At 54.2% G+C, this 26,575-nt stretch overlaps 1 protein-coding gene across 2 annotated transcripts in view; it reads right to left on the reverse strand.

Moving 5' to 3' along the window:
• The window catches only part of COL6A2 (collagen type VI alpha 2 chain), a 31,249-nt gene that overhangs the window by 1,857 nt on the left and 2,817 nt on the right, over positions 1 to 26,575 (reverse strand). The window contains exons 2-28 of one of the 2 annotated variants that reach the window (XM_080657782.1): positions 15,967 to 16,113; positions 15,175 to 15,773; positions 14,929 to 14,949; positions 14,025 to 14,090; positions 13,400 to 13,453; positions 13,273 to 13,317; positions 12,923 to 12,949; positions 12,649 to 12,675; positions 12,497 to 12,541; positions 11,834 to 11,887; positions 11,363 to 11,425; positions 10,648 to 10,710; positions 10,353 to 10,442; positions 9,597 to 9,659; positions 9,019 to 9,081; positions 8,738 to 8,800; positions 8,299 to 8,361; positions 7,974 to 8,024; positions 7,615 to 7,650; positions 7,196 to 7,258; positions 6,539 to 6,601; positions 6,347 to 6,382; positions 6,026 to 6,071; positions 5,638 to 5,790; positions 5,018 to 5,470; positions 4,806 to 4,844; positions 463 to 2,081 (exon numbers count right to left, since the gene is read on the reverse strand). In XM_080657782.1, the coding sequence (XP_080513908.1) occupies positions 1,786 to 2,081; positions 4,806 to 4,844; positions 5,018 to 5,470; positions 5,638 to 5,790; positions 6,026 to 6,071; positions 6,347 to 6,382; positions 6,539 to 6,601; positions 7,196 to 7,258; positions 7,615 to 7,650; positions 7,974 to 8,024; positions 8,299 to 8,361; positions 8,738 to 8,800; positions 9,019 to 9,081; positions 9,597 to 9,659; positions 10,353 to 10,442; positions 10,648 to 10,710; positions 11,363 to 11,425; positions 11,834 to 11,887; positions 12,497 to 12,541; positions 12,649 to 12,675; positions 12,923 to 12,949; positions 13,273 to 13,317; positions 13,400 to 13,453; positions 14,025 to 14,090; positions 14,929 to 14,949; positions 15,175 to 15,773; positions 15,967 to 16,081 (2,757 nt within the window). In that variant the 5' untranslated portion in view covers positions 16,082 to 16,113 and the 3' untranslated portion in view covers positions 463 to 1,785. Of the gene's footprint in view, positions 1 to 462; positions 2,082 to 4,805; positions 4,845 to 5,017; positions 5,471 to 5,637; positions 5,791 to 6,025; positions 6,072 to 6,346; positions 6,383 to 6,538; positions 6,602 to 7,195; positions 7,259 to 7,614; positions 7,651 to 7,973; positions 8,025 to 8,298; positions 8,362 to 8,737; positions 8,801 to 9,018; positions 9,082 to 9,596; positions 9,660 to 10,352; positions 10,443 to 10,647; positions 10,711 to 11,362; positions 11,426 to 11,833; positions 11,888 to 12,496; positions 12,542 to 12,648; positions 12,676 to 12,922; positions 12,950 to 13,272; positions 13,318 to 13,399; positions 13,454 to 14,024; positions 14,091 to 14,928; positions 14,950 to 15,174; positions 15,774 to 15,966; positions 16,114 to 26,575 lie in introns of those variants that run through there. The other variant, XM_080657781.1, reaches the window with a different exon arrangement.

Consider the following 26,575-nt stretch of genomic DNA (forward strand, 5'->3'; position numbering starts at 1 on the left):
ACCCTTGTCTCCTGGGCAGTGAGCAGCCCTGGACATGCTGGACGACATGGCGGCAAGGCTGCAGCCAGGACGGAGGCCAGGCCTCTGGGGGGTCCTAAGCACTACACACAGCCTGAAACCCACTCCCCACACACGTGGACCACCTGCCACACACACGCAGCCCGGCTCCTGCCTCAAGGCCTTCCTGGAGACCTCAGCCCCACGGGCACCCCTCCGGGACGTGGGCCAGCAAGGACTCTCTCACAGCCCAGGTTTGCCCACCCCTGGGGCTGGCTGCTCAGGGATCCCATCAGGAAGGAGGTCCTGACCAGCAGCACCAATGCCTGAGGCCTCAGCCCAGGACCTGGCTCTGGAGCGGCGTCCACCCGCGCAGGTCGGTGACTGCTGTGGACCAGCCCCAGCCAGCGGCAGGTTCCCAGCACATCACTCAGCCACAGCAAGGCGCTCACGATCTCTGTTTTTCAGCTTTTATAGAATGTTGAAGGTGTGCTCACAGCATCTGAGGGACGCCCCCTCCCGGGGTGTGTCACTACGCGGGGCCAGGCGCCGGCGGACAGGATGCTTTCTTAAGGAGCTTATTAATGACGTAGCTTATTTTGGTGGCAGTGCAAACGAATAGCAGCTTCTTCTCTAAACACACCCAGTTTTCTGGGTGCCTGACTTCAAGTCCTACAAGCAGGCAGATGTGGGGAGGGCTCTGGTTTTCGGGAAGTTTTCCTCAACAAGGGGTGTCTGGACACAGAGGCGGAAGCTGAACCAGGAGTGTTGGGGTGTTCAGGGGAGCTCTGTTGTTCCCCTTCTTTCCCTCTGCTGACCCCCACCCACGGCAGGGAGCCTGTGCAGCGGGAGGTGAGACCCTGCCCCTGGGAATCGGGTGGGGACACAGACAGGAGCAGTGACAGGGCCCAAGGATGAGGGCTTCTCTGTATGAATCCGGCTTCTGGGGAGCGGGCACACATGGGTCTGAACATGCTTTAGAGGGCACCCTGACCTCCCTGAGGGCCCGGGGCAGGAGGAGGACGAGGAGGTGGTGTCTGTGGTCCTTCCCTAACTGTCGGCCAGCTGCTTTGGCAGGTTTGCCCTAATGCAGTGGTGGGCAAACTCATTAGTCAACAGAGCCAAATATCAACAGTACAACAACTGAAATTTCTTTCGAGAGCCAAATTTTTAAACTTAAACTTCTTCTAACGCCACTTCTTCAAAATAGACTCGCCCAGGCCGTGGTATTTTGTGGAAGAGCCACACTCAAGGGGCCAAAGAGCTGCAGTTTGCCAACCACTGCCCTAATGGGTGACTCACTCTTACGTCCCCTAAATGTGTGAGGCAGCTCAGCTAGGTGGGGGCGGGGGGTTGTCAGCTGAATACTGTCCCCCAAAGATGCCTACATCCTAGTCTTGAAGCCTGCAAATGTGACCTTATGTGGCAAAATTGGGCTTTGCAGATGGGCCTAACGTACAGACCTTGAGATGGGAGATTGTCCAAGGCTCTCTGGTTGGCCCTAAATGCCACCTGTGTCCTTACAAGGGAGCAGAGGAAGGTTAGGCTACAGAGCGAGGCCATGTGACCATGCAGGCAGCTGGGAGCTGGAAGCTGGAAGCTGGGAGGGCCCTCCTTGGAGCCCCCGGGGTGGGGGGAGCGAGGGCCTGCCGACACCTTGATTTTGGTGCCTGACCTCCAGCCTGAGAGATTCCTGTTGTCACAGCCCCCAGCACGGTGGGCAGCCCGGGAGCGAATGCGGCCCAGCTGGGGCAGCCCCGGCCTCTGGAGCACCGGCAGCCCGTGGCTTCAGCAGAGCGCTAGCACGGTCTCGGGGTCGCCCACAATGTCCCTGTGCACCAGCTTAAAGGTGTCAATGAACAGCTCCATCCAGTCCTGCCGCTCGCCTCCTGTGGCGAACTTGGCCCGCTCAGCGGTGTAGACCAGCACGGCCACCAGCCTGGAGTAGGCGGCCGGGTCCTGCGTGAGCTCCGTGGCGTTTAGCAACTGTTGGATCTGGGGGATGGTCGTGGGGAAGGAGGCGTCCGGGCCCTCTTCCGTGCGGAGGAAGGTGACCGGGGGCGCATCGCCAGGCCGCGGTCCATCTGCGGGGCATCCAGAGAAGGCTTTAAGGGACTCGGTCAGCGTGAGCGGGCCTCCAGCCGCCCTCCTCGGGCTTCTCTCCTCGAAGATGAGTTGGGATCAAAGCCAGGAATGAGGCTGAGGCTCAGCCAGGGTGGGACGAGAAGACCGGGACGCCGCAGTGCCAGAGCTAAAAGGGCCTTGGGGCCAGCAGCGGGCTCATGCCGAGGAGACGGGAGAGAAGGCCTCTGGTCCCCACAGGCCTTAGAACTACAAGACTCTTGGCCCCAACAGCTGCACTGAGACTTGACCAGATGCCAGGATGGCTGCTGACAGCTCAAGGCCGTGCCCTCGGATGACCCAGCTCCTTAAAATGTTCCACGCTGCCATGAGAACTTAGTCTGTTGCAGCCCAAACTTGGTGACAGGACCCTCTCAGCACAGTTACAGTAGAGAGCTTGCAGTTACAAAACCTTCTCTGCCCTTGGGGACATAGATCCCCCCATCCCAGAACTGTCCCCTCGAGGACCTGGAGCAGTAAACACTCAGGGACACTCTCGCTCTGTCTCCCAGCCCCCGGGAAGGGCAGGGCCTCACTTTCTTGGGCATCTTACGACAACGTGCACCATGGCCGCCGGTCCTAACGGTTTGAGAAGTCTGTTTCTCTCCTGCATATGTGCCAGTCAACACACCCAGGGGGACCCCCTCCCCACCCCCCAGGCCTCTGTGCAGCGGCCATTAGCCAGTCCCCTGCCTCTGTTTGGGGTGAGTGGGGCTCAGGTTACCCTGAACCTCCTCCCCTGCCGTAGCGACCTCAAAATGAGATCTGTCTTTGTCACCTTTACCCGGAGCCCAGCTTTGCTTCTCTTTGACAGTCTTGTAGTCCTGGCCCAATCAGGCATGGCCTCTGGGTGGACGGGGCCACTTGGCTTGAAGGTCAGGGCCATGCCAGCAGTGGCAGCCTCACCCCAGTGCCTATCTGCAACCCCAAAATGCCGAGGACAGTGCCCAGCCTGCAGCAGGCCCGCGTCCCCCCTGTGTCACGGCACATTCTATAGTTATGTCTGCTTTCTTTTCTCTGGTCACAATGTCTATTTTACTTGGAAATTTCTAGTCGCTTTAGAGGAGGGTGAGTTTGAGTTTAGTTCTAGGGGGGTAGTTAGAAGAGGGCGGGGAGGGGTCTTCCAGGGGCCCCTTCCTTTTCTCTGTCAGGTCCTCAAGGGAAAGGGAGATCACCACCCTGGGGGCCAGTGTGTAACGCTGACACCAGACAAGGACATCACAAGAAAGGGAACTGCAGCCCAAGATCTCTCATGAGCAGAGATAACAAAATATCCACAAAATATCAGCAAATCGAATCCAACAACATATAAAAAAAAACCTGTACTCCGTGACTAAGTGGGGTTTGCCCCTGGTCTGCAAGGCTGGTTCAACATTCGAAAGTCAGTGACCGCATCTGTCACGGCAACAGGCTGAAGAAGCAGCTCCCGATCGTATCTACAGACTCGACAGGTCAACTGACAAAGCCATTCATTCACGGGAGGACTGAGCCACGCGGAGTGAGGGCCCTTCCTCAGCGCGGTCGGGAGCAGCTGTACAGAACCTCCGCTGGCATGGAACACAGGTCCAGGCCGGGCGAGGATGCCGGGCCACTGCCTGGCCTGGGCACCGGGGTCTGGGTCTGGTTTCTAGCCTAGACGGGTCACATTTACTATGGGACACACTCCAGGAGGGCTTTGGGCGGTTCTGGCCACCACACACAGCCGTTCCCATAGGGACCCCACGCTCAGGCAGTCTCTGGATGACTCCACAGCTGGGTCATAGGTATGACTTCCATGAGCGTTTCCTTGAAAGTTTTCTGTCAGAATAAGTGGGAACCCTGGCCCCCAACTCAACATGTTCCTTCCCTCAGGCACCTCAGCACCTTCAAACCTGCCTGGTGGGCCCTGGCTGCTGGGCCAGGAGATGTGGGTGCCCTCTGCCAACCTGCCAACACGGCCCCGCCCCTCTATGCGGCTCCGCCTTCCAGAGCCAGCTTCAGTCCCACCTCACCGCTCCTGGGAGGGGATAGGCAGGTGTCCATATCCCAGCGAGAGGGGCCAGCAATGGCTCCAAGACCCAGGCTGGCAGGACGCCCGGATGGCCAACGGGGGCTCAGCTCCTGCCACCCCTGGGGCAGAGGTGGCAGCATGATGCCCAGAGGAGTGACAACGCTGTTTTGAGGGACTCCTTGGGGACAGCCTCTCAGTGCCTCCAGGGCCCAGCCACATACACAGTGCACCAGTTGGGCGGGTCCCCTAAACACAGGCTGGAGTCCTTCCCAGAGGGAAGATGGATGAGCCCTCAGGGGACTCAGGGGACCATCAGCCTCTGTGTTCACCTCCCAGAAGGTTTTAAATTAGCCATTTCCTTTACTGGATCCAGGGCTTTCACCTGTGGCGGCCGGGGGCATGACCCTGGGTGTCTGTCTCTCCCCTGGGCAGGGGGACTGCCGGTCTGAGCACCTGGCACCAAGTGCAGGGCCAGGCCCTAGCACCCCTCCCATGTGCCAGGGGGGTGGGACAGCAAAAGTTCTGGAGACACCAAACCCTGAGCCCCCCAGCCTCCTTCTCAGACATGCTGAGGCCCAGGGGGCTGAGAAACCCACGGTCTCATTAAGGAGGGGGCCCCCACAGTGCATTCCTTGCAAGGTCCTCTGGGCCCCCATCACTGCTAGTCTGAGAGGTGCTCGGTGGCTCCCCGTGTTACCTGTTTGGCAGGGAAGGTCCGGGCACACGATCTGGGGGTCTAGGAGAGAGGAAAGGAGGCCAGGGGTCCTGGTCAGGCTCCACTGTCCAGGGTGGGCTGGGCTCCCTCAGTGGCCCACAGATGCCCAGCCCCTGCCCTCCCGGGGTCCTCTTCCCTCCTGCAGGGACAAGGGCTGGGCAGGCCGGGGAGGCGGGAGGCCCAGCGCCGCTCACCCGGGCACAGGACGTCCTCCATGTCGTCGATGAACTTCTCGGCCACCAGGTCGGAGAACAGCGTCATGTTGCGCACCTGCTGGGGCTTGTCGCACGCGATGGAGTTGAGGTTCTCGCTCTCGTGTTTCTCATGGAACATGTCCCCGATGCCGATGGCCGTCACTGTGACCTCGTGGTTGCACAGCGCCCGCAGGTTGAGGTCGTCGTCCCGGGGGTCGTGTCGGCCATCCGTGATGACCACTGCGAACACGCGGGTCTTCTTGCGCCGGCTTTCCTTGATCAGCTGGTTGTAGGCGAACTTGAGGGCGGAGGGCGTCCAGGTGCCGCCCGCGATCCACTCGAGGTTCTTGACAGCCTCCTTGAAGCTGGACAGCGAGTTGATGCGCTCGTCGTCCAGCTGGATGGCCTCGAAGGTGCCCTCGTGGCTGTACTGCACGACGCCCACTCTGGTCCCTGCGGGCCGGGTGCGGGCGTGAGAGGCTGGCTGCGTCACCCCACGCGCTCGCCGCCCTCAAGGGGGGGCCTTGGGACCCTTGGCCAAGCTAACATCCCTCCCAGGACTGGATGTCAGGGTGTCCTGCCCAGGGTCTCCCGCCCCCGCCCCCGAGGGTGCAGCTGACCTGTCTCGGACTTGGGGTCCTTGGCGATGGCCCCCAGCCTGTTGACCACGTTGATGACAAAGTTCTTCTCCAGCGTGAAGTTGGTGTAGCCGATGCTCTCAGAGCTGTCGATGACAAACACCACGTCCAGGGCGCCACACCGCTTCTCACAGTCTGCGGGCCGGCAGAGGGGCGATGGCTGTGTGCACTGGCCCCAGCCCAGAACACCCCCCCACACACAGAGCGCACAGCCCGGTGCACCATGGGAAACGATCACCACCAGGGGGCGGGTGGGACTCTGATGACCCTGACCTCTGGGCGATGACCCCAACCCCTGGACGATGACCCTGACTCCTGGATGAGAGCCGGGGCAGCCCGGCAGCACCCCCGTGTGGGGGCTGAGACTCACCACAGCACCCGCACGTCTCCCGCACATAGGTCATGACGTCGCACTCCTGCAACACAGTGGGTCAGTCCAGCCAGGACGGCAACCCGAGAGGGGCCAGGGTCTGCAGCCCTGCTCCCCTGGCCTCTGACCTCCCCCTGCTGACCTTGCCCTCTGACCTCCCCCTGCTGACCTTGCCCTGCTGACTGTGACCTGCTGACCTCATGCTAACACCCCTGCTGACCTTGCACTGGCCCCACTCCTTCTGACCTCGCCCTCTGACATTGTCCTTGCTTTTCGGTTTTAGGAGGTAGGACACTGATTCCATCCCCAACTGGTACCTACCGTGAGGCCGGGGTCTCCGGGGGGTCCAGGCTCTCCCTGGAGGAGAAGGATGACAGTGAGAGGTGACCACTGAGGCTGAGCAGGGTCCCTGCACTTCCACCACAGGCAAAGCCCTGTGGTTCAGGTTGTGTGTTGGCCTGACTGGCCCAGAGGCTATGGCTTGAGGGCCCTATGGACGGGGAACTGACCTACCTCGGGTCCTGGGGATCCTCTCGGCCCCCGAGGGCCTGGCTCACCAGGGGGACCAGGATCTGCCTGAGAAGGGAAAAAAGCAGGTCGGCTCAGCAAACACCTATACACCTCCCTTGCTTCTAGGATGAGGAGAGATGAGGAGGGAGGAGAGAGGATGAGGGATGAGGAGAGAGGAGGAGAGATGACGAGAGAGGAGGAAGGAGGAGGAGAGAGGAGGAGGGATGAGGAGAGATGAGGAGGGATGAGGAGGGATGAGGAGGGATGAGAAGGGATGAGGAGGGATGAGGAGTGATGAAGGAGGAGGAGGAGAGAGAAGGGGGAAGGAAGAAGAAGGAGAAGAGAGGAGGAGGAGGGATGAAGAGAGAGGAGGAGGAGGAGGGCTGAGAAAGGAGGAGGGAGGAGGAGGGAGGAGGAGGGAGGAGGATGGAGGAGGAGGAGGAAGGAGGAGGGAGGAGGAGGAAGAAGAAAGAGGGAGAAGGAGGGAGGAGGAGGGAGGAGGAGGGAGGAGGAGGAGGGATGAGGAGAGAGGAGGAGGGAATAGGGAGGAGGAGGAGGGATGAGGAGAGAGGAGGAGGGAGGAGGACGGAGGAGGAGGGGCGAGGAGAGAGGAGGAGGGCTGAGAAAGGAGGAGGGAGGAGGGACAAGGAGGACACTTACAGGCTCTCCCTTTTCTCCTTTCCGCCCCGGTGCTCCTTTCACTCCGAAGTCGCCTCTGCCCCCCTGGGACACAGGATACAGATTAGCCCCGGCGGAGGACATCGTGGGAGAGCTCTGCTCCCCCCACCCCCCACCGGTCTCCCAAGACCTCCAGTGGGTCTTCCGGGGACACAGACGTGTTTGTCCAGGAAAACCCGTGCCTGGCTCTTGGGGTCAGTGAGGTGGCAACAGCACAGGGCGTTTCAGGCGAGCACAGGTTTTGGTTTGAGAGAGACTAGCACTCAGCCAGCTGCCGACCACACTCAGCACTCAGCATGGGGCAGCTGCTGGTGCCAAGCCCGGGGCGAGGGGTGCGGCGCTCTAGCCACTGGAGCAGGACACTGACCACCCAAGGCAGGTGCAGAGGGGCCCCTCCGTACCTCGGGGCCAGGTGGGCCTGGCTCGCCTTTCTCTCCCTGGAAGAAAGCACAGGTGGGGGTTACTCAGCACAGACCCCGGAGAGCTGACCCCTGGGGCATAGCTGGGGACCTGGAGGTTTTCTGCTGCCTCCTCCCTTCCCTCTTGGTGTCTCAGTTGTCACAATCTGTGGGTGAATGCTGCCTGGGCTGCATCCCAGACAATTTCTGGGGACCTGCGTCTGCACTCAATGTGTGACTCCCGAGCCCCTCGCATCCTGTCCCCCGTGGAGAGGCCCTCCAGGGAGCTAGAGGGAATCTTCAGGGCCCTCCCGGCAATGCCCACCCCTCCCTGGGGGCTCCAATCCCACGCCAGGACTCACAGGCGCTCCTCGGGGTCCTGGGTAGCTGAATCCAGGCCTGCCAGGGTCTCCCTGGAGGAAGGGGGAGGCCGGTCAGGGAAGGTCCAGAGGGAAATGTGAATAGTCAGCATGGACCGAGGCCCAGGGGTCTGGGCGGCTGGTCTGACTGGACGGGGCTTTGGGGAGGGTGTGCTACCCGCCAGGGTGAGGACGGGAGGGCTGCCTGGCCCGCTGCCGTCCTCCCACACCCAGGGCTGGCAGGCACACTCCAGGCGGTCTCATGCTAGAGCTGAGAACAGCCTAACCCTCCCCCACCTCTTCCTAATCCAGGCAGGAGGGGGTGTACCTTTGGGCCGGGCTGTCCGGAGTCTCCGCGGGGACCAGCATCACCGGGGTCTCCCCGAGATCCCTGAGGTCAGGGAGAAAGTAGGGAGTTGGCACAAGCAGACTGACTATGTCCAGCTCTGACCACTGGGCAACAATGCCCTGCTCCCCTGCTGCCCTCAGGGTCACCGCCCGGTTCCTCCTCTTCCACATGCCCCTCGGGGCTCCCAGGCCCCACCCCTGCCTCTGGCTCACCACCCTGACCTGGTAAAGCTGGACCCCTCAGGGCAGGGCCAGGATGTGAGGGGCACAGGGACCCTTGGCCTGAGTTTGCCGTGGGGACAGTGTCCTGCTGAGGACAAGAGGACTACAGAGCAGGGGAGTGAGACACTGAGGTTAAAGGACAGACGGGGGCCTGAGTCTCAGAACCACAGGCCCCTCCCAGGTGTCCTGCCACTGACCTGCTTCCCAGGCTCCCCCAGAACCCCAGGGGGGCCTCTGGGTCCAGGCAGGCCGCGGTCTCCCTGGAAAGAAAGGACGCCTCAGAGAGCCTGTCATCAGCACTGTAGACGGAGAAGGGTCGGGGGAGGGGCGGGATGCTGCCCCCCAGGAGGTCCTGGCATGGCCTCAGTCCTCAGCCCTGATCACAGACCTGGCAGGGTCTGCAGGGAGGGAAGGACAGGGGGTCCCAGGCTCAGCCCCCTCCAGCCAGGGTGCTGGGTGCCGCCTGCCACCCACTTACCTTGGCTCCTTTGCCGCCAACCTCTCCAGCCAGGCCCCGGGGTCCCTCGGGACCAGGATCCCCCTGTGAGAAGAGAGGCCCAGTTATCTGTGGTGTGTGTGTGGCAGGAGGTGAAGGAGGGGGCCATTAAACTGCCTGCAGAGGACCCCAGGTTGTGGGGGGTGAGACTGAAATAGCAGCCCTGCCTGCTCAGCCCCTCAGGGCAGGGGTCCTCACGCATTCCCAGAGGAGGGGGCCCCTCTTCTAAGCCCTTCTCATACCTCACAGGAAACTCGGATTTATCACAGAGACAGGACCTCCTGCACCAGCTTCAGGAGAGCGTGTGGTGGGTGCTGTGAGGAGCAGCCCGCAGCCTGCACAGCTGTGCGTGCGCCGCCCCGGTGCCCCAGCAGGCAGTGCAGGTGGGGCTACCCTGGCTGCTGCCTGCTTTCCCAGACCGAGCAGAGGGTGTCCCCTGACAGAGGCCCCGGGTCCCTTCTATTCTCCCTTGTCATGGGGTACCGTCAGCACCACCGTGAGAACCCGGTGCAGAGGCAGACGTGGCTACGGCACCCCGTTTCCCCGACACGAACACTCACCTTCTCGCCTTTGGGGCCCTCGCTGCCTGGGCTGCCCTTGGTGCCAGGGTCTCCCCTGCGCCCCTGCAGAGAGTGGGTGTGTGGGTAGGGGCCCTGATGGTGGGGGCCACAGGGAGGACCCACACTCCACCCATGGGGACTCTGGCTTTGGGGTCTGGAGGCCCCTCAAGAGGGCTTCAGCCCAGATGCTCATTCTCTGCCGGGTGGTTTGGTCCCAGCCGAGGATTTAGGGAATGAGGGAGGGCTCCTGGTCAGCTGTCAGTCCAGGGTGAGTTTCAGTGGACTGGCCGGAACCTGGCTTGGACCGGCTATCGGTGTAGTCACTCAGCCCCTGCCGGGCCGGGCCAGGCCAGGCCTCAAGACACACCCCCTGGATGATCAGCCCCAGGCTGGGCCCTTCCCGCCCCGAAGCAGGACACTCCAGGTTGGCTGGGTGGGGTGAGGATGCTGTGTGGGACCCAGGGAGCGTGTGCCCGGGTGTACGTTGAACCCTCAGAGGTGCCCTGCCAGGAGGGCAAGGTGGGGACGCTGGGCCACTTCATGGGCACTGAGTGTCTGGCAGGGGGATGACTGAACCCTTCCTCTGCTGCAATGGGGTCATGGAGGCACTGGGGACCCCTCAGGCTCAGAGAGGCCCCGAGCAGGGCACGGCCAGGAGGGCTGGGCAGGCGGCTGGAGGAGACGTGCTGTGGGCCCGGGGCCTGAGGGGCCTGAGGGGCCTGAGGGGCCTGAGGGGCCTGAGGGGTGTGAACTCACAGCCTCGCCTTTGGGTCCCCGGGGCCCGGGCCCGCCTTTGGCTCCTTTCACGCCGGAACTTCCCGGGGCTCCGTTGTTGCCTTGATAGCCCTGCAGAGAGGTAACAGCTCAGCCAGGCAGGAGGGCCTGGGCCACTTCGGCAGACGCGGCCTCCCGCGGTCTGGCAGTGGGACAGAGAGGCTGGTGGCCTGCTCAGGGCATGGGCTGTCCCCACTGCTTCCCACTGCGGTGGGTCCAGTGGGCACTGCTGGTGTGTGCCTGGGGCAGGACAGCAGGGACCCTCAGGGGCACTTGCCTTGCTTCCCTTGGCCCCGTCCTCTCCTGGGGGCCCTCTGCGTCCTGGGCGGCCAGCGTCCCCCTGGAAGGATTTGGAGAAATCAGCGTCACATCCCTTGGATGCTGGCCATGGGGCAGGACTTTGGAGGCGCTGGGGGCCCGTGCCTCCCCTCCCATGTAGGCGGAGCACACTCTTGGGGGGCAGGGCCCCCATGCAGCTCCGGGTGAATTAATCGGACATGGGCCTTGTCTGTGTGTGCTGGCTTCTCGGGGGACAGGCTACCGCCCTGGTCCTCCAGGGTCCTGTGCAGCCAGGGGAGTGGCTGCGGGCAGGCACAGTGGTGCCTCAGGTGGCCTAAGAGGCAGAACCCCAAGGCATCTGAGAGCCTCCCACAGGAGCCCCCTGGAGGCCTGGGAGGAGGTGGGCTCGCTGCTGTGGCCATTCAGGCACCCCGCAGCAGCCTGAGCCGGGACACACAGTCCTGAGGTAGACATGAGCTGGTGCAGCTCCAGGAGGGCACCCTACAACCCCCTCAGCATGGGCACCCCACAGCCTCCCAGGCAGGACACCCCTAAACCTCCTCCCCCTCACTGCCTGGTCTGCAGGGACAGGTCCCCTCCACTGTGCTTCTCAGCCCAGATGCCTCCCCCAGAGGCTGGGCACTGCAGCAGGGAGAAGGCCACCTGGAGGGCAGTGACCCGGTCTGCTCCGCCACTCTGGCTAGGCCGCCTACCTTGGCACCTTGGTCTCCGGGTTCCCCAGGGTTGCCTGCGTCCCCTGGGTAGCCGTCGAGGCCCTGTGAGGGAAGGGGGAGAGAGGCTGTCCTGGGTCTCTTGCTGCAAGCTGCACTTGGGGCTTCCCTGTTAGCCCAGGCTCAGCTGACATGGGGAAGGTGACCAGTGTCCCCCGCAACGTCTGAACTGGACGCTCTGCCTGGGTCTCAGTGGCCTGAATCCACCGGGGCTGGGCAGGACGCTCAGACAAACCTCAGAGCCGAGCTCCTCAGGACTCTGGGAAGCCCCAGAGGCCATTTCGTCCTGTCGTGGCCCCAGCCCAGGCTGATCCCTGGGGGTCAGGGATGGGCAGGGCAGGGCTGAAGGAAGAATCCAAGCTCAGGGACTCCTAGCTTCCCCACGCCCACCTGGCACCTGGTGCCTCTAAGGGATTTAACCTTAATGTGAGGAGGAACAAAGACCATGCTTACCCGACTCCCGGGGTCTCCCTTGCAGCCAGGGGGTCCAATGCGCCCCAGCTTGCCCTGAAAGATGAGAGGGAAGCAGATGTGTCAGGGGCGAGATTCAGGGGACGATGCACCAATGACAGGTGTAAGTGGCAGGCAAAGTCCATGCTGGTCTCTACCCAGTGGGCACACGCGTGCGACTGTGCACTTTAATGGCTTGAATGTTACGATGGCATCTCCGTGGAGGTGGGAGAGTCCCTGGCTGCAGCTGTGAGCACGAGTGTCCACAGTGCCCCCTTCATGTGTGTGCATGCCTGTGTGCATGTGAGACATGTGTGCATGTGTGAGTGCACTTGATGCTTGTGTACATGTGTGTATGTGTGTGAACTACCACTCAGGCCATTCTGAAGTTCTGCAGAACAGACTTGGAAGTTCCTGCAAGGCGTGGCCTTGGTTTTCAGAAGCAAATGTCTATTCATGCTCTTGTAATGCCCTCATTTGCCCTGCGTCCCCTGGACAGGTAAAACTGGGAGTGCTGAAGCCACAAATTGTGGGCAGTGGCCAGGGGCCAGGTCTAGAGGCCCGGCCCCAGGGAGGGAATGAGAACGTTCTGCTCATTCTTCTATTTGAGATACCGCTGTGCACGACCCTCATGCCCAGTCCAGGATGCAGACCCAGGAGCACTACCTTCTGTCCATCGGTCCCGTTCTTGCCGGCCAGGCCGGGGGCACCCTGGGGGGAGAAGGAAGAGGGGACTCTCGTCAGCCATGATGATCATCCCTTTAGAGCAGCAGGAAGTGAGGGGGTGCCCTGCTCGCCCCGTCCACCGCCTGGCTTACCTTCCGACCATCAGCTCCGAATTCTCCCTGCAGAAGGAAAGTGAGGCCTTTAGCTCAGGTCTCCAGCATCACAGACCCGCTGCCTTAGGGACCCAAGCCTGCCCTCGGCCAAACACAAAGCCAGAAGGACCCCAGACCAAGGCCACCACCACCACGAAGCCCATCATGCTCCCAGCAGGAGCCACGGGCAGGCTCTCTGAGGACACGGGGGAGTTGGGGCTGAGGCTCACGCAGAGGCCATGTGCAGTCTGGCTGCTCAGACTCGGAATCTCACCTTCTCTCCTTTGAAACCAGGAACACCCTGAGGTCGGAAGGAAAGAAAAGCAGTGTTATGGCGGGGCATGTGCACGGGACCCAGCAGGCCACCAGAGTGGGCGGTGGCTGGTGGCCTCGGGCGGGGAGGCCTGACTGGGGCTCAGGCTAGACGCTAGGTTTGGGGACAACACTCAGAATGGTGCTTCACTTCCCTGGGTCGGGGGGAGAGAGGGGGAGGGCTTGCTGGGCCAGAGACATCTCGATCCTATGGGCTGGCCCCACCTGGAGCCAGGCAGCCTTGGGCTTGTCCCCAAGTCCCCCACCACTGGGGCAGGGCCAGGGCCAGGGCCAGGGCCAGGGGCAACTTGCCTTGGGTCCTGGGAATCCGATGGGTCCTTCAATGCCTGGATCCCCCTGTGGGAAAAGAACAAAGGGCCGTGGGTGTAACCTCAGCCTGGAGAGCAGGAGCTGCTGCAGCGGGCGGGAGGACACTTACCTGTCGGCCCTTTTGTCCCGGCTCTCCAGGCTCCCCCATGTTGCCCTTGGCGCCCTGCAAGCAGACAACACAAAAGGGGTAAACCAAGGCAGGGAGGGGCAGGGTGGGCCACCAGGGACCCTGTCACTGGCTTCTGGGAGGTGGAAGAGTAAGTCTCAGGGTTAGAGTGACTTGGCTGCAGGTCCCACCCAGGTGACAACGGCAATGCCACATGGAGACGTCCTAGAGTAGGGCCAGCTGCCCCTGAGAACCCGGGCCTCTGTCCGACCAGGGCCCGTTTGATCCTGTTTCTCTGAGTTCTGATGGACAGCCCCGGGGTGGGTCACCCGCCAGGCCTCTGCAGCAGCGGCACCGGCCTAGGCGGCACCCACCCTCGAGGGCGCACTGCTCAAGACACCAACTTGTTTACTTTATACGAGTATTTTAATGGGAAACCTTAACTTAAAAAGTATCCCTACTCTTCTCAAAAGGCCATTTAAAAGGAAGTAGATACAAATGGAACTTTAGTTCCTTCAGGGTCCGAAGTGTTGAGCCCATGGAGGTTTAGTTGGCCTTGAATTCATAGTTCAAGAGGGGGCGGGGACTTCCTGGCAGGGCAGACCCCAGGGAGGTCTGGGTAGCTTACCTTTTGTCCGCGGTAGCCCTTGGGGCCAGGGGGCCCGGGGATCTCCAGACAGCTCACCTTGTAGCACTGAAACAAGAAGGAAGTGAGGCCAGAATGATGGGTCCCAGTTGAGAGGGAGGGAGACCTGGAGGGAGGATTCTGCCCAGGTCCCGGGCCTGCTGGGGCTGGGCCGTCCCGAGCACGGGGCTGGGGGTGGGCCATCCTGAGCACGGCCTGCTGGGGCTGGGCCATCCCGAGCACGGGGCTGGGCCGTCCCAAGCACGGGGCTGGATAAAGGACCAGGCTCAGGAGGTGCCCACAAGGGTGGGGCTCTACCTAGGCTCTAGGCAAGTTTTGGAAACCGAGCCTGGGTGGAGCAATGACTGACAGTAGCAAGGACTACAGAGCGCTTGGCTAGGCATCCTTGTGCTTGTGTGTTACACCACTGTGTTGTGAGCAGCTTTCTGGGGGAGGGTGTGCTTGCAGGAGGCTCGCTGAGTGGGAAGCACTCCTTCCTGGGCTGTGAGCTGGGATGCACAGGAGCGGGGCGATGTCAGGGACCAGGGCTGCAGGTCCTACGCGGGGCACCCCACCGCCGCCCATCTTCTCTTGGACTGGCTCAGGTGGACGGAGCCCGTCAGTCCAGAGAGCCACCCTCACACTCAACGCTCATCCACCTGGCGTGTGCTAAGTGAAGGACCCTAATGCCGACCTCCTGGGTTTAAACAGCCTGGTTCGGGTCAGAAGCCCTTTGTCCCAAACTCAAGAGTCTCAGGCCCTACATGGAGCAGAGGGGTCTCTCTCCCTTGCCTCTGGGGAGTGCCAGGGAACTGGCAAGGCGAGGCGTGTGATCTTTGCTGGGTCAGCGCCTCAGAGGCCCCAGGGCACACCCGGCGGGGCTGGCATGGACAGAAATGCCTCTCACCTCTCCATAGGCCTCATGTTTCTGCAGAAAAGACAGAGAGAAACCTTGGTTAGCCACGAGCTGGCGACTGGGCAGCTCCGCATCCAGCAGAGAACGCGGGACATCCGAGCAGGCAGGGCCCTGACCAGAGCTCACCCCCTTCCTTCACCGAGCGGGTCACTGACGCCCAATGACCAGGTCCCAGGGCTCTGCACCCCACTCCCCACCCCACACCCGGTGGGAGGAGGGGGTACTGCAGCCGCTCACCATGACCTTGATGATGCGGTTGATGGTGTCCTGGTCGATCTCGGTGGAGTCGGGCAGCATGGTGGCGTAGTTGCTGCGGTAGAGCTCATGGGGCGTGCTGGCGATTTCCCGCAGGCCCTGCTCGTTCAGGTTCCTGTTGGGGGCCACGGCGAAGAGCCGGATGCCCTCCTCGCGGGCCCGCTCAGCCTGCATCTTGATGCCGCCGCACGGGCTGCCGGTGACGTGGCCGTCGGTGATGACCACCGCGAAGTTGACTGCGCCGTTGCTCCTGTGCTGCCGGATCTCCTGCGTCATGTTGCCCAGTGCGCAGTCGGTGAACGTGCCGCGGCGGAAGGAGCGGATGCTCTGCAGGCTCTTGGTGAAGGAGGCCCTGTCGCTGCCCGGTGGGCTGAACACCTCCACCTGGTCGGAGAAGTGCAGGCCGCCATAGCGCCAGCTCAGGGCCACCTGGTCCAGGTACAGCTCGTCCTGCAGCTGGCTGATGAACTGCGGCACGAACTGCTGCATGTGGTAGAGCAGGCTGTCGGTGGGGGACTGCATGGTGACGCTCTCCGAGGTGTCCAGCACAAAGTACACGTTGACCGGGCAGTCGGCTTTCTCTGGGGGACACAGGAGAAGTCAGGGGGCTGCACGCGGAAGGCCGGCGGTGAGCCATCCTGGGGCTCTGTGCACACGGGTGGTCCTGGGCTCTGCCCCCCACCAGCCTCACTGGCACGCTGGGCCCTGGCTCCCAACCGGCTGTTCCTGCTGCCCCCTTAGGTCACCCAGGAGCCCCAGCCCCTGCGGCTGTACCTGGGCAGTTGCTGCTTCTCTCAGATGTGTCGGGGGCGATGACCTCCTGCTGCTGGGCGTGCAGGGTCCCCAGGAGGCCCCAGAGCAGGAGGATGGAGCGGGAGCCTCGGAGCATCTTGGCAGCACCAGTGGGTGGTCCCTGACGTCCTGCAACAGGGAAGAGCAGCTGCTGCAGACAGTGGCTCATGAGTGGGTCTTGGAGTGCCCCCTGGTCCCGATGGTGGGGGTGGCACACACCGAGGGTCAGCCAGCACCTGGGCTAAGGGACCCTGGATGGGGCCACAAGCATTTAGTGGGCACAGAGACTGCGGGCTTTGGGCTCAGTTCTGGGTGGGATTAGCACGTTCACCGCTGTCCCTGCCCTGGAGCCTCTGTCGGAAGACAGGCTGATTCTTGGGAACTGAAAGCATCGTGAGGACCATGGGGAGGGTGCCAGGGGCAGGGCAGCTGGGGGTGACCGGAAGGAAAGGCAGCAGGGGAGGGGTGAGTGAGGTCCAGGCTGGGGTGGGGATGGGCCTTGGTACTTGATTCCTATTTGTCCAAATAACCCCATACTGACTGGTTAGGAAGAAAGGCCTAGGGGTGGAATATAGGGGCCAGCAGGCAGTGGGTGCTCGGGATTGGGGGACCTTTCCCAGAGCCAATGACTGTGCCCCGGCATGTGTTCAAGGATCTGCTCCCCTGTCGCTTGCTGCTCCCTGTGCCCAGGCCCATCCTGTGGCCACACAGGCAGGGAGAGGACCTGGAGGCTGGGGCGGGCTGGCTGGGCGTAGGAACCAGATGTGAGAGGAATAAGAACTCTCTGCGGGAAGGTGAGGAAGGGGCTCAGCCCAGATGTTCTGGTGGAGACTCCTGCAACCTGGTTCACACACCCGCTGCCCCCACGCTGCCTCTCAAAGCCCCCAGAACCCAGGGCAGGCCCAGAGAAGATGTGGCCTTGCCAGGAACTCGGGGTCCTGCTGGTGGGGGCAGCACCCACAGGGCTGGGGGTGTGAGGCGGTGCCTGGAGAGCTTTGGGGTAAGTTAGGGGTACTTTAGTGCAGTTAGGGGCATCACCGCTGTGGGAACCTCTTATATTTGAGAGGAGGTGGATTGGGGGGCGGGGCAGGTGTTACTACATCTGAGTTTATGGTGAGAGGGGCTGGTCCTGGCATAGTTAGGGGTGAACAGGACGTGACCCTGCCTCCCTGACATGAGGACATGGTTAGGACAAGAGACCGTGATCCTGCAGGTAATGGCTGTGACCCAGTCTGTAGGCTTTGACAGTTGCAGAGATCAGAGCAAGCTCAGTGGAAGCACCAGGGAATCCAGGGGGTTTCCTGCAGGAGGTGCCAGATGTGCCGGACAGAAAGCCAGCCACAGGAAGGGAGCTCCACAGGCAGAGGCTGGTTCAAGAGGAGGGCGGAGACAACACGGGAGATGGGGCTGAGAAGGTAGTGTGAGGGGCAGGCCAGGGCCCTGAAGAACCTGGAAGCCACAGGGAGTTGGGCTGGGACAGTCAGAGCCAATGGGTCCAGAGACATCAACCACTGGTAATGGCCACTTAGTCAGGGAGGCCGCTCACAGCTGAACACCGGATGTGGGCACAGCTCTGTCTCCCACTACCCTTCACCCTGCTGCCCCCATGGGGGAGAGACCCAGTGGGGGGTGCAGTGTGTCCCACCCTGATCCGTCTACTACAGGTGGGGAAGGAGAGAACCAGGGGGCCAGAAAGACCGCACCCGGATTGGCCCTGCTCCCCCGCTCCCAACACAACACAACACACACACCATATACACATCACACACTTAATAAATGAAAAGAGGCCCACATAAGAAAGTGTACAGTAGAAAATCTTACTCTTTGCTCTAACTCAAAGAAAGAAATTCTCATTACAATAAAACTGTAAGGAAAAATTTCAAAAATATTTACATAGGGAATAACACAATAGCAATAACAAAATATAGGAAACTCCTAAAGGGAAAAATAATTTTGTCTCTGTGGTAGACAGCTTCCAAGGTGGCCCCCAATTATTCGTGCCTCCTGGTGTCCATGTCCTTATGAAGTCCCCTCACACACTGAATCATCGCTGGCCTGTATGACCGACGGAATAACCTGGAAGAGATGGTGTGTGACATCCAAGGCTAGGTCATCAAAGATACTGTGGCTTTTGCCTGGCTCTCTTGGATTGCTTGCTAAAGGGGAAGCCAGCTACACAGGCACACTCTCCAGCAGCCTTTGCAGAGGCCCCCGAGGGAGGAACTGAGGCTCCCAGCCAACAGCCGGGGAAGCGAGCTGTCTTAGAAGCAGATCCTTATCCCGGTCAAGACTTCAGATGGCCTCATCCCTGGCCAACTGCACCTCATCAGGGGTCCTGAGCTAGAATCACCCGGCCAAGCCACTCCTAAATTCATAAACTGAATAAATTACGAGATAGTAAATGCTTATTGTGTTAAATCTCTAAGTTTTGAGGTAATTTATTATGTGGCAATAGATAACTAACAGAGGCATCAAACTTTTCTCCACTGCATTGCAGACAGAAGACAATGAAATGATAACCTCAAAATTTTGAGAAAAATGAAATGAACCGACAATGTCTTCCCAGTCAACTTATCTTTCATGCACAAGAAGGAAAGTCTCAGGGGAAAACAGGTTCAGATCTATGACACCTATATACCATTGCTTAAAAAATTCTGGAGGAATTTCTGTAGGTAACAGAGAGAAATAAAAAAAAAAAGCAAAGAAATGTGAGAAATACCATCAAATGTAGAAAATGAAGGGGAAAAGAGTCAGGAAGCCTAAAATTACATGCCAGAAATATTACATAGATCAGTTGGACAATAAACATGAATGGTTTAAACTCTCCTGTTACAGATAAACATTCCTAAGTTGGGTCAAAAATGAAACCTGTCCCAATGAGGTTTAAGAGAGTCACACTTTAAACACGTCAGATGGTGCAAAGACGTGGGGTGAGGTGGATGCAAATAAAAAGAGAGGGGCAGTGTTGTTTTAAGACGAGGTAGAATTTAAGATGGAAGAATGAAGGATGGGGCCAAGGAACAGATAAAGGCTGCAGACTAGTTATAAATCTTTATTTACTAAATTTCATAAAATGAAATTGTATAAAGCAAAATCTGAAAATTTGAATAAAAAACGAACAAGCTGAAATCACGGTAGAAGATTGATTCATCTTTGTAAGTCATTGACAGATCACATAAACAAAAAACAGAGAATCTGTCATGTTTTATAAATCTTTGATAGCAACAAATATGGCATATACATTTTTTAAACATAAAGGATTTGGATAATACTAAAACACATACATATTATATATTTATGTCTTTGAAACCTAAAGTAGAGAATACGTATTCTTTAAAAATGTTTACAAAATTTGATCCTAGAGTAAGCCACAAAGAAAGCTTAAATTTAGTTTTTTTAAAAAAATTGGAAATGATATGGACAAATTCTCTGAGTTAAAGTGTAAAACCAATCATTAGTAAGGCACAGACAAAAAAAATCAAAGCACTTGGAAATTAAAAAACTCTCTCTTGTAAAAACTACACAGGAATTTGTGATAATGGGTATGTTACATATGAAAACAACCATGAGAAGGCCAAAGCTCTAATAAGAGGAAAATATAATGCTTTAGATACTTTATGTTATAAAATAAGAATTTAGTGAGAAGTTAGGCATACAGTTGAAGTAACTAGGGACAAATAAAATTAACAATCTCAGGAGAGAGAGAGAGAGAGAGAGAGAGAGAGAGAGAGAGAGAGAGAGAGAGAGAGAGAGGGAGAGAGAGAGAGAGGTAGCAATTGATTAAAAAAGAGTAGAATAAATATATCTCAGAGATGATTCTTTTTTTTTAAAATATATTTTATTGATTTTTTACAGAGCAGAAGGGAGAGGAGGGATAGAGAGTTAGAAACATCGATGAGAGAGAAACATCGATCAGCTGCCTCCTGCACGCCCCCCACTGGGGGCGTGCCTGCAACCAAGGTACATGCCCTTGACCGGAATCGAACCCGGGACCCTTGAGTCCGCAAGCCGACGCTCTATCCACTGAGCCAAACCGGTTTTGGCACAGAGATGATTCTTTTAAAAGGCCAACAAAATAGGAAAAAATTTGTTAGCAAGACTAATCAATAAGTACAACTACAGAAATATATAACTTTAAGAATAAATAAAATAATACCATATAGGAAGACGGTTTTTGTGGCTGTTTGTTTTTAAGAGCACATACCACATGCAGCTCTAGGCTAATAAATGTGAAAGAACATTTTCTGGGAAAAGTCTTGAGAAGAGGTGAGGAACTCTGCCCTGGAAGGAATGGACACACTGGGAGGAAATACATCCCCAAGGGCTGTGGCCCAGGCAGCGCTTAAATGAGTTCTTTTGAATCTTCTAGGACAAACATATTTGCTATTTAACCTGCTTTAGAACATAAAACTATAAACTTCCTTTCAATTCACTTTTAAACTTGGGAAAACCTGAGACCAAAACTTGACAAAAGAAATCCCTATAAGGAGCTCTACAAGTAAATCTCACTTTTGAATATAAATGCAAAAATCCTAACTAATATTAGAAAATAAAATCCAGTAGCATATTAAGGACCACTCTACCAGAACAAAGATTTAGTTAAAAATACAATGATGCAGCACTAGGGAATATATTAATGTAAGTCACATTAACAGAAACTCATGTTATGTTTTCTAAAAAAATATATTTTATTAATTTTTTACAGAGAGGAAGGGAGAGGGAGAGAGAGTTAGAAATATCGATGAGAGAGAAACATCCATCAGCTGCCTCCTGCACACCCCCTAATGGGGATGTGCCCGCAACCAAGGTACATGTCCTTGACCAGAATCGAACCTGGGACCCTTGAGTCGCAGGCCAATGCTCTATCCACTGAGCCAAACCGGTTAGGGCACATGTTACTGTTTTAATAGAGCCCCCAAATGTCCATTTCTGATTAAAAAAAAAAAAAAAAGACAAGGCAAAGCCTCATAGAAATTTAGGAGTTGGATTATAGAGGATATACATTTCAAATTAAGACCCAATATTATATTTTACACAAAAATGAAAATAAAGGTTCTTTTCTTTGTGGGTCACAGACCTCTTTAAGACTCTGGACAATTTCACCTCACACAAATGCACAGGTATACATATGTCAGAAATTACATTCTTTATGACTTCTGGGAGTCCATCCCTGTACCTGATCCTGGATTAAAAATTCCTGCACTCAAAGAATGCCCATGAGGGTACCAACAAAGAAAAAGACAGAGTGTTCATCTCACTCTATGAATTCAGTGTTGTGTTGGAAGCCAATGCAATAAGATGGGGAGGAAAAAGCCACAGTATAAATCTTAGAAAGGAAGAGATGGAAACTGTCCTTTTACAGATGGGACTGCCTACCAAGAAAACCCAATGAAATCAACCGAACAAAGTTTAGGGGAGAGAGAAAAAGCGGGGAGGGGAGAGAAATGCAGTGAAGCAGTTACATATATATACACACATATATACACACATACAAAAAGCTATAGATTTTCTTCCATTAGCAACAACTAATTACATAAAGTAATGGAAGAAGTACTATTTAAACTAACAAGAAAAAAACCCCCATAAATTCAAGAGATAAACTTAACAGGAATCTATTTTTAGAATGCGTAAGACTTATGGAAAAACTAAAAAATATTCTAAGGAACAGGATGAAGAGACAAATCTTGTTTTGGGATAAAAAACACAAGTGCCCATCAATAGATGAATGGGTTAAAAAATGGTGGTATATTTACACAATGGAATACTATGCAGTTGTAAAAAAGAAGGATCTCTTACTCTTGGAGATAGTACGGGGGGACCTGGAGAGTACTATGCTATGTGAAATAAGCCAGTCAGAGAAAGACAAGTATCACATGATCTCACTTATATGTGGAATCTGATGAAGAAAAAAACGGATGAACAAAACAGATCCAGAGACATTGAAACATGCAACAGACTGATGTATTTTAGAAGCGGGGGAGCAGGAAGAGATTAAACAAGTAACTTCTATGCACAGCCCATGGACAAACAATAGAGCAGGAAAGACCTGGGGAGAGGGGTGGGGAGCAGGGTAGAGAGGGTCAACTTAGAAAAAACAGGGACATTTGTAATATTTTCAAAAATAAAGTAAAAAAAAATATCAGTTATTTCTAACTAAATTTAAAATTGAATGAAAAATTTGATTAAAATCTTCAAGAAAAGTTATTGCTTTTTTGTCGGTATATGTAGACAAAATATATCTAAGATTCACCTGGAAGCATAAGTAAAAGTAGCTCAGAAACATAAAAAATAAAGGGTGATGAGAAGACATGTTATCAAGTACAAATGCTACAATAACATTACAGTAATTAAGCATTTGTGGTTTTGGTGCTGGAATGGAGCAACAGACCACAGCAATGGACATAGCAACATACACAAACTGAGAAAACGAGATGGTGGCAGGGCTGGGACAAGGGCTCACAATGTGAGTAGAAATAAAGGTAATCCTATCTCACACAGGGAACCCAAATAAATCCCTGGAGAAGTAACTGAGTGAAAACATGGACCAAAAAGTCCTTGAAGAAAATAGAAAGGATGAAATGACAAAGAAATATCTTCTGTGGTTACTCTCCATCAGACACTATGCTACATTATTTATTTTTTATTTATTTTTGTTAATCCTCACCAGAGGATATTTTTCCATTGATTTTTTTTTTTTAAAAAAGAGAGAGTAGAAAGGAGGGGGAAGAGGCAGAGAGAGAGAGGAACATGGATGTGAGAGAGACACATCGATTGGTTGCCTCCTGCACACACCCCGACCAGGACCAGGTATGGAACCTGCAACCGAGGTATGTGCCCTTGACAGGGAATCGAACCCGGGACTCTTCATCCACTGAGCCAAACCGGCCAGGGCTATGCTACATCATTTAGCACTTAACAACAGTCCTCGGATATAGGTACTATTATAATATCATTTCATAGCCAAGGAAACTGAGAGTAAGTGTAAGTAACTTGTTCAGCTAATAGCTGAGGTCCGAATCCAGTAGGGGCTTTACTATGATTCAACAGAAATGAAAAGGGTTGTAAGAGAGTATTATAAGTAACTGTATGCCAACAAATCAAGTAACCTAGATAAAACGGACAAATTCTGAAAAACACAAAACCTCTAAAGACCAAACCATGAAGAAATAGATATTCTGAGCTGATCTATAAATAGTAAGGATGTTGAGTCAGTAATTGAAAATCTCCTGACAAAGAAAAGCCCTGGACATGATGGCTTCACTGGTGAATTCTACCAAACACTTAAAGAAAAACTAACACCAATACTCCTCAAACTTACCCCTTTCAATTCACCAAACTTCAACTGAAGAGGAGGGAATACTCCCTAAGTCATCCTATGAGGCCAACATTATCCTCCTTATACAAAAGTCAGACAAAGACACTACAAGAAAAGAAAACTACAAACCAGTATCCCTTGTGAACATTGGTACTAAAATCCTCAACAAAATATCAGCAAACAGAATTCAGCAGGATAGTAAAAGTAGTTAAACACCATGACCAAGTGGGATTTATTTCTGGAATGCAAGGATGGTTCAACATATGACAAACTATCAATGTAATACATCACATTAACAGAACAAAGGAAAAAACCCTCATAATCATCTCAATTGACACAGAAAAAAACTTGTGATAAAATTCAACATCCTTTTAGGATAAAAACACTCAACAAACTAAAAATAGAAGGAAACTACCTCAGTGTAAGAAAAGCCATAAATGAAAATTCCATAACAAACATACTCAGTGGTGAGAGACTGAAAGCTTTTCCTCTATGATCAGGAACAAGGCAAAGATGCCCACTTTTGTCACTTCTACTCAACATAGTATCAGAAGTCCTACCCCGAGCAATTAGGCAATAAAAAGAAATAAAAAGCATTCAAATTGCAAGGATGAGATAAAATAATCTGTTCACAGATGTTATGATCTTATATGTAGAAAACCCTAAAGATCTCACAAAAAGAAACTTAGAAAAAATTCAGCAAAGTAGCAGGATACAAAGTCAACACTCAAAAATCAGTTGCAGTTTTGTGCACTAACAATAAACAATGCAAAGAGCAAATTAAGAAAACAATTCCACTTACATTAGCATCAAAAGAATAAAATACTTAGGAATTACCTTAACCCAGGAGGTGAAATAGTTATTCACTGAAAACTATAAAACATTCCTGAGAGACATAGATAAATGGAAAGATATTCCATGTTCATGGATTAGAAGGCTTAATATTAAGATGTCAATACTACCAAAGTGATTTAAAGATTGAATGCAATCTTTACCAAAATGTCAATGTTGATTTTTACAGAAATAGAAAAATCCATTCTAAAATTCATAAGGAATTGCAAGAGACTTCAAATAGCACAAACAATCCTAAAAGACAAGAACAAAGCTGAAGAACTCATACTTTCTGATTTCAAAACTTACTATAAAGCTATGATAATCAAAATAGTGTGGTAATGGCATAAAGACAGATAACAGACCAATGGAACAGAATAGAGAGTCCAGAAATCATATATATATAGTGAAATGATTTTCAGCTGGGAAAACTGGATATCCATATGCAAACGAATGAAATTGGAATCTTACCTAACACCATACATAAAAGTGAACTCAAAATGGCCCTGGCCTAATGTAAAATCTATAAAAATTTAGAAGAAAACATAGGGCAAAATCTTCACAACATTCGATTTGGCAGTGATTTCTAGGATATGACACAAAGAGCACAAGCAACTAAAAGACAAATTGGACTTCATAAAAATTTAAAAAATATTGTGACTCAAAAAGCAACCTACAATATAGGAAATAATACTTGCAAATCATTTTTCTGAAAAGGGATTAGTATCCATAATATATAGAGAGCTAAAAATCAATGACAAAAAACCCCAAACAACACAATTCAAAAATGGGCTAAGGACTTAAAATAGACATTTCTTAAAAAAAGAATTATAAATGGCCAATAAGCACACAAAAAGATGCTCAACATTACTAATTAGGGAAATGCAAATCAAAATTATGAGATGCCACATCACACTCATTAGGATGGCTACTATTAAAAAACCCCAGAAAATAAAAAGTGTTGAGGAGGATACAGAGAAACTGGAATTGTTTGGTGGGAATGTAAAACGGTAGAGCTATGGTAGAAAACAGTATGGTGGTTCCTTAAAAAAAAAATAAAAGTGGATTTACCATATGATCCAGCAATTCCACTTCTGGGTATAATTCCACTCAAAAGAGTTCAGAGCAGGGTCTCAAAGAGATATTTGTACACCCATATTCCTAGCAGCACTATGCACAATGGGTAAAACATGGAAGCAACGTAAGTGTCCACTGATGGATGAATGGATAAGTATAACATGGTATATACATATAGTGAAATATTATTCAGCCTTAAAAGGGAAGGAGATTCTGACACACACACTGCAGCATGGATAAACCTTAAGGAAATTATACTAATAAAACAAGCCAGTCACAAAAAGACAAATACCATAAGATTCCAATCACATGAGATACTTAGTATCATAGAGCCAGGAGGTAGAATGGTGGCTGCCAGGGGCTGGGGCGAGAATGGGAAGTTAAGTGTTTCATGGGGACAGATTTCAGTTTTGAGAAATGAAAAGAATTGTGGAGATCCATGTGGGGATGGGCACAACAATATGAATGTACTTAATACCACTGAACTATACACTGAGTGGCCAGATGATGATGATCTCTGAACACATAATAATCTGGCCACTCAGTATATATCCTATATAATAAAAGGCTAATATGCAAATTGTCCCCTCAACCAGGAGTTTGACCAGCAGGCAGGCCGGCCAACCACCCATGTCCCCTCCCCCTGGCCAGGCTGGCAGGACCCCACCATGCACAAATTCATGCACCGGGCCTCTAATATATCCTATCTAATAAAAGAGTATTATGCAATTTGACCATCACTCCAACACACAAGATGGCTGCCCCCATGTAGTCAAAGATGGCTGCCCCCATGTGGACACAAGATGGCCAGCAGGGAAGGGCAGTTGGAAGGGATCAGGCCTGCAGGGGAGGGCAGTTGGGAGGGACCAGGCCTGCAAGGGAGGGCAGTTAGGGCTGACCAGGCCAGCAGAGGAGGGAAGTTGGGGGTGACTGGGCCTGCAGGGAAGGGCAGTTGTGGGGGACCCAGGCCTGCAGGGGAGAGCAGTTGGGAGGGGACCAGGCCTGCAGGGGAGCAGTTAGGCATCAATCAGGCTGGCAGGAGAGTGGTTAGGGGGTGATCAGGAAGGCAGGCAGGCGAGCAGTTGGGAGCCAGCAGTCCTGAATTGTGAGAGGGATGTCTGACTGCCTGTTTAGGCTCGATCCTACCAGGACTGGGCCTAAACGGGCAGTCGGACATCCCTCGAGGGGTCCCAGGTTGGAGAGAGTGCAGGCTGGGCTGAGGGACACCCGCCCTTACACACACACACACACACACACACACACACACACACACACTGAGTGGCCAGATTATTATGTGTTCAGAGATCATAATAATCTGGCCACTCAGTGTATATACACTTACAATGGTTAAGATAGTACATTTTATAT

This window comes from Plecotus auritus (assembly GCF_963455305.1).
Source record: "Plecotus auritus genome assembly, chromosome: 2".
NCBI lineage: Eukaryota > Metazoa > Chordata > Mammalia > Chiroptera > Vespertilionidae > Plecotus > Plecotus auritus.